Here is a 7,369-nt window from a genome sequence, read left to right as displayed (position 1 = left end):
ACCAAATGAATACAGATATTGAATATATATATTCAAGTGAATATATCTATATAGGTATAGATATATAGATACATTTGATATGGTTTGAATGTGTCCCCTCCAAAATTCAAGTGTTAAAACTTAATGCCCAACATGATGATATTAAGAGAGATAGGGTCTTTAAGATGTGATTAGGTCATGGGGGCTTCTCTCCTTGTGAATGGGATCAAAACCCTTATAAAAGAGGCTTCATAGAGTGTTGGGCTCTCTTGCCCTTCTGCCTTCCACTATGTGAGGACACAGGATTCCTTCCCTCTGGAGTATGTAGCCTGCACCGGACAACCAAACCTACCAGCATCATAATCTTGGATTTCCTAGCCTCCAGAACTGTAAGAAGTAAATTTCTCTTCTTTAAAAATTACCCAGTCTGTTGTATTCTGTCATAGTGGCACAAAATGGACTAAGACAATATTCACTATGAATGTGTGTGTGTACGTGTATATTCATTTGGTCCTCATAAAAACTCCATGAAGTAAGTGACTATTAGTATCTTCATTTTACAAATGAGAAAGTTGAAGTACATAGTGGTTAAACAACTTGCCCAAAGTCATTCAGCTAGCAAGTGACAAAGCTGGGATTTGAACCCTGGTATTTTGGTTCCAAAACCCACATTCTTAACCTCTGAACTATGTCTCTCAATACAACAATAGGGGAAAATCTCACACTGACAAAATTCTACTGAATCACTACTAGCATGACTTGCTTTTATTTAGCAAATTATTTGGGACACAGTCCCTGCCCTCAAGCTATAGTCTAATGAGATACACAAAGATGTAAACAGATAATTACAATGCAATGTGCTAAAAGCTGCAATAGAGGGCCATTGCCTGGTGCTTCTGGGATTTTATAGGAGTGGAGATGAGCAGGGCAGAGATGGGGAGTTGGAGAAGAGGAGAGGTATAGAGAGGACACCTCTGCTAACAATTGGAAGAGATTGGAAGAGACTTGCATTGATCAGTTTCTTAAGTGGTCTCCAGTTGGTTTGGGTTCTGAGTTTAAGGACAAAAGATGCTCATGCTCTATTAAGTAACTGAACTGTCAAACATATTTTGTTAATTCTGTGCAACTTATTTATGTTTTAGTGCTGAAATCAAAATTTACATTAATTTTTGAAATTTTTCTTATTATTCTATAAGGTAAAAACAACATGAGAATCTCATTGAAACTCTTGGAATCACTTACAAAAGTAGCTTCTTATGATTTTGAAATTCTAGAAGAAGTGTCTAAATGAAAGAATCACATTTTACTTTTTTATGATCAAACAAATAGAACCAGCTAAATCCAGTAGAATGTAGCCAACTTTCCATACTTTTCATAGTTAACTCTTCTGTTCCAACAGGAGCGGAGTCTTTCTTTTGTTCCTCAGAGTCCCTCTGGATAAAGGATTCATCTAGAGCCCATAAAACCAAATCACGCAAGGTAAAGACTGTAGTTCCATCTTTGGTATACACTTTTGAGGCTGCTTGGGCAAGCCCAAGTTGTTCTGTGCATTCTGTAAGAAGCTAGATAACACAGGCTGTAAGGAACTGACAGGAAATACTGACAGAATTGAAAATAGTCATGAAGTGCTTGTCATTTTAGAAATCTAAGAAAATCCTTTAGTTTGAGAAAATAGAAAGCTGAATAACTACTGATCTTTGGCGAAAAGATTTCTGATATTATTATAGATTGTCCTACCTAATCTCGCAACATTAGTCCAATCCAGCAGTAAAAATTCCTAGCTCTAAAAACTTAACACAGCAGTTAATGTATCTCAATACAATTTATCAACGGAGTATTTTCTAAGAAATGTTCAAACTAGAAATCCACTTTCAGTTTTGTTGCTTTATAAGGTATAAAATTGTTATAATACTTCATATTGATGAACTGCTTTAAAATAAACGAACAGTTAACTTTCAAAGCAAGAACTGATGTGTATTATTACCTCCATTATGCAGATGGGAAAACAGGCTGAAAGTTTAATACTTTTGCCGAAGACCATAAAAGCCAGCTGTGGACCCCTGGGCAAATCTTGAAGTCACTAACTTCTGTACTTTGCTTAGTCCATTGAACAATAATATCTTAATAAAAAATCCATTTGTTTTCAACCAAAGAGGTGAATGAACAGATGTGTGTGTTTGCGAGGAAGTGTGCAGGGTAACTCCATATTATATTTAACATCACTTGTAAAAATTCATTGTTAAAGGTATTGGCCAGAATGTAAAGACACGATAATCACAAGCAATGGAAGGACAAAGCTCGGTCTGGGCTTTCTGGGCTCTCCTTTCTTCTTACAATGGTGGGGAGTAGCCGCCAAGAGAGACCACATAGTTCCTCCTAACACAACCCCGTTTCTCCAACTCAGAAATGAAATGAAACACCCTATCAACAAGTAAGTGCTCAGATGCTCCAGAAGATAAATGAGGTGGCATCTCTTAGACTACTCAGATGACATACAGTTTGAAGCTGCCATGAGAAGCAAGGCAGAAAAAAACATTCTGTTGCGAGAATAAAGAAAATCTGGGAGCTTTGTTCCCCCTTGCCCCGCCCCCCACCTTGCATATCTGGACTCTGGACCCAATCTAAAAACCATATTCTGGTTTCTCATTTTTCTAAGTCCGTAGCCACAAAAATACAATAAAAAAGAGTGTCTTTAAGTAAACAGAGATCTTGATCTCATCAGCTTAAATTGGTGAGTCTGGTCAGGGACATTTATCACTCAATCCCACTGCTTTTTCTTGTCAGAAGAACTGCCATTATCATTACCTCTGAGGATGCAAGCAGCATTTAAGTGATAGCCACTTACCACGGGGAATGTTCCAGCCACAATTAACTTCCCATTACGATATCCATCCCCATTTTTGTATGCAATTATTTTCACTGCTTTCTGGTGTGTAGCTGCCATACCACTGTGAGATACAGCTTGCGTGCAGGTCTCCATCCGTAAAGATAATAGACGTTCTTCATAATAACTTAGAGTTTTTTCAGCCTCAAAAGATGATAAATCAGCCTAATTTATTGAAAAAAAAAATGTACATTTACTCAAACTTTTTTCTTTTAGTTTTGTTCTTTTGGTATACTTCAGTCCCTTCATTTAACAAGTGTGTGTGTATGTGTGTGTGTGGTGTCTAAATTTTGCAATACTTACTTCTTATGCTATAGATAGTTGATGCTAAAGTGGGAAGGACATTGGATCAGAATTCCTGAGTTCTCTTTCCAGACCTGTCACTGAGTCACTAGGTGACTTTGGGCATCTGGCATATGTATCTAGCATCTTCTTGGTTGTTTTTGTTTGTTTGTTTGTTTTGTGGTGGTGGTGTTGTTTTGATGTTTTTTGCTTTGCTTTCCTCTGCTACAGGAAAAGGGGAAGAAGGATGCCAGAGCTACTAACATTACAGATAGTCTCTGAATTTTTAACTTTAGGATGATGCCATCCCATGGTGAAGATGGAAGAGGAAGGGAATGAGTATAGCCTTAACCACATGGTAATGAGGGTGGTGAACACCACTCTTCGGCTTTCCCTTTGCATCCCTACCTAGGATGCTGCCCCAAGAGCAGAGCTCTGTCTGAGAAGCTATAACATTGGGAATTCTTTCCAATTAGCTCCCCTCCACCTCTCTAACACTATCTCACTATCTCTAAAACAAAGCAAAATGCCTCCGGGTTTCCTGGAGGACTGACCTCCTTTCTCCTTCGGAGTCATTGTTTTGGTTGATGTTTATTGTAACCTGTTACTGCCCACCTCACTCAAGTGTATCAGGATTAGAGGTGAGAGAGCTCTGAAGAGCACACCAAGGCTGGAAGGTTCCTCACCTGTTAGGAACTGCTCCTTTTTTAAATTCAAGTATGTAAGTTCGCTTAGCTCTTTTCACTTCTAAACTTGAAGGGAAGGATTTTTTAAATGGTGCCGTTTTAAATTAGGGTCACAGGAAAGTGACAGAGGTTTCTTTTCCTCCTTGAACTCTAAATAATATTAGACATGGATGTGCAAATTCAGGCACTCAACCTGAACAATCATTAACAATGACATGTCAAATTCCCCCTGAAATGTTCCATACTAGTAAAAAGGAGTTTATCCTGTGGATATAGGCAAAAAAGCTGCTACACTAAGTAAAGATTTGCTAAGTAAAGATTCACCTAAAAGCAACACTGATAACAGTGAAAAGTGTCAGTAGATGATTAAAGGTGCAGAAGTGCCCAATTAACTTCAAAGGGTATATCGAACTATTAATAGACAATGTATTTTAAATTACAATGGAGAAAAGGAAATCAATGCAGGTAGAATGGTAAAGGTGCATCTGAGGAAGATGAATTGGATGAACTTGAGTACAAGGCAGATAATGAATGCATCAAAGTTTCCAAATTGTTGCCACACGTGCATTAGCAGACCTCAGATCATTACACACCTCAGTCACATTAATGACCTTGAACGGCCCTCGTGAGAAGGGCTTCTGAGTCTTGGAGCCTGAAACACAAAAGAATGGAACCCCTGGAAGCAACTCTTTCAGTCCCTTCTCTGCTCGCATGGATCGTCCACAAGCTAAGCAGAGCATCTTTTTTCTCCTTCCACCAGGTGAGAAATAATAGTATCCCTGAAATGGGAGACAAACATGGTTTTATACAGGTGTATCCATATTATGATAGCATTCCTATAAAACACTTTATAATATAATATAAATAAACTACTTTTACCATCCCCAAATGCTAAATTTGAAATTTCAACATAAAGGCATTATTCTGCTCCCTATTATTTATATTTTAAAGTATTTCCAAACTTGATAATGACAATTCAACACCCATGATCATAATTTATGTCCAAAATCAGGGTTTCTTGGAGAAATAGCCAGTTCCAGATTTGAAGCAAGAAATATATTAATATAGGGTAAGAAAAGAACATTTTTTTGTGCCCAGAAAAGAAAAGAAGCCATCCAAGAGTAAAGGAATCATGTTGAAAAAGACACAGGAGCCAACATGAAGGAGCCCCCACTGGCCTAAAGTGGGACAATTTGGGAGCACCAAAAAGAATAATTAAAACACTTTGAATATGAATAAATATAAAAAATCCAATGAGTTTATAATGATGCTAACAATATAAGTAAAAGCAAACATAACCCAAACAAATAAAAACAAAACTACAACTCATTGAAGACCACTGGAAGTAAACTGGAACCAGCTATAACTTCCAAAACTGCACATTAGAAAGTGTGGCAGATTATTTGTAAAAGTGACCACAATAAAACTGTCCCATCCTTGTTTGCACGCCCTTTGGAGTGTGGCTTTGATACTCCTCCAATCGAGAAGCAGTTTCTTTCTCATTTTTCTTCTTTCCTTGAATCTGGGCAAGGACATGTGAATTGCTTTGGCCAACATAACATTAGCAGATGCATAACAAGTGCTTGCACAATGGAGCTTGTTTGCTTTTGGCTTTTTAAAATTAGAACCTTGAGACTACAATGTGAACAAACTTGAGCTAGCCTGCTGGAGAAGCCATGTGGTTGAACAACCAGTGCCCCCAGTGAACAGCCTGCCAACCACTGGACACATGAGGGAGACCATCTTTGACCATCTGGTCCCCAGAGAACCACCAAAACCACTGAAGAACCACCAGATGACTATAGCCACATTAGTAAACTGCAGCAAGACCAGCAGAACTGCCCAGCTGAGCCCAGCCCAAATTGCTGGTCCACAAAACAAAAAAGTGTTGTTAGTTTAAGCTATTACATTTTCAGGTGGTTTGTTACACTAGAAAGATATTAGAAAGAATTAAGCATTTATCCTACCTTCACTTACAAACCATATTTTTGGGTAGTCAAGTATCTAGTTGATGAGGTAAAGTTCTTCCTTATATTCAAAGTTTAGCTAATAAATGCAGGGAAAAAGAATTATACAAAATTGACCCTTCTAAAATAAAAGGGTGACATTAGATGAAAAGTCATTGGGAATTTTTAATATAGGATCAGGTTATAATCACCTAAACCCACTGATAACTATTATTACTAAAAATGGAAAACCTAAACATAGCCTGCATAAGTGATAAGTAGGAAACATGCAGGAAAACCTATGAAGATTCTGGCCAAAAAATTTTAAACATAAATCTAATTGCAACTCTAATGCTCAATTTCATTTACAGGAATTATGGGAGATGAAGAAACAAGTCAAAAGATGCCACAAGGAAACAAACAAATGCAAATAAGGGACGTTCTATATCACGATGGACTGAGATTATGTAACCCAATGTCACTTGGGGACCTTATTTGAATCTTGACTCAAACCAACAAACCATAACAAGAATTTTTAAGACAACCTGGGAAATTTGATTAAGGACAGAGTATCAGATGGCCGAAGAATAATTGTTAATTTTGTTAGTTGTGAGAGTGGCATGATAATTATGTCAAAAAATGTACGAAATTTTTAGAAGTATGTACTTAATGTAGAGATGCAATTATAGCACATCAAGGGTTGGCATATGTGGCAAAACCTTGATAATAGTTCAATTTGGATGATGAGTAAAGGAAGACTTATTGTACTAGTCTCTCTACTTTGAAATATGTATGAAAATTTCCACAATAAAAATTTAAAGAACTTTTATATAGACTGTCTAATTTGTTTTTTCCTCATAATTTTTCTTCATTCATTCCTAACCAGAATCACAGAGGCTAAGTGATGTCATTCAAATATCAGCATTCAACTTATACAAACATAAGGTTTTCTAGGGAAAAAAAGTTTCTTGCTTTATTAGGTGACCCTATTTTAGCCTGTTTTTCTTTTATCTTCAAGAGGAAGGAATCACTTACTGGTTGGTCAATGTTTTCTTCTTTAATCACAGATGATGTACAAACACCAGCATAATTTGCTGACGTAATTTCCTTATTCAGGGCAGTGCTATGAAAGGCCATAAATGCTTTCATATTTTCCAAATAATTCCACTTTTGATTGGCAGTCCCATTGTTGCATGGGTTATATTTCTGTAAAAAGCAACAAAATATGAAGTCAAATAGATAAGTTCATGAAATGATTATGGTAGTCATATTTTTCATTGCATAAATCTAGAAAGTGCAGATAATTACTCATAATGTCATTATGTAGTGATAACTACTGTTTGGTATTTTGGTGATTATATACATAATACTTTTATATTTATAAATACACATTCATTGATTTGCAAAAATGGAATCACACAATATACACAATTTCGTATTGTATTTTTAAAAACAACATTCCATGAACCTTTTCCTAACATCTTTTAAACACATATATATCATTTCATTTTAGGAGTATTTTATTTTGCTAATCTCCAATGGTTAAATATGTAGGTTGTTTCTCAAAATTTCCCCATAATAAACAAAACAGC

At 36.5% G+C, this 7,369-nt stretch overlaps 1 protein-coding gene across 1 annotated transcript in view; it reads right to left on the bottom strand.

The window, feature by feature from the left end:
• Positions 1-7,369, bottom strand: part of DCDC5 (doublecortin domain containing 5) — a 157,259-nt gene that overhangs the window by 23,818 nt on the left and 126,072 nt on the right. Inside the window, exons 10-13 of the mRNA XM_012649549.1 lie at positions 6,813-6,983; positions 4,425-4,610; positions 2,825-3,028; positions 1,349-1,541 (exon numbers count right to left, since the gene is read on the bottom strand). Coding sequence (XP_012505003.1) covers positions 1,349-1,541; positions 2,825-3,028; positions 4,425-4,610; positions 6,813-6,983 — 754 coding nt within the window. The remainder of the gene's footprint in view (positions 1-1,348; positions 1,542-2,824; positions 3,029-4,424; positions 4,611-6,812; positions 6,984-7,369) is intronic.

Source organism: Propithecus coquereli, unplaced genomic scaffold (assembly GCF_000956105.1).
Source record: "Propithecus coquereli isolate 6110/MARCELLA unplaced genomic scaffold, Pcoq_1.0 Scaffold30, whole genome shotgun sequence".
NCBI classification, from domain to species: Eukaryota; Metazoa; Chordata; class Mammalia; order Primates; family Indriidae; genus Propithecus; species Propithecus coquereli.
Note: the sequence above shows the minus strand (reverse complement) of the source record. Positions and strands in the feature narration are given on the sequence as shown.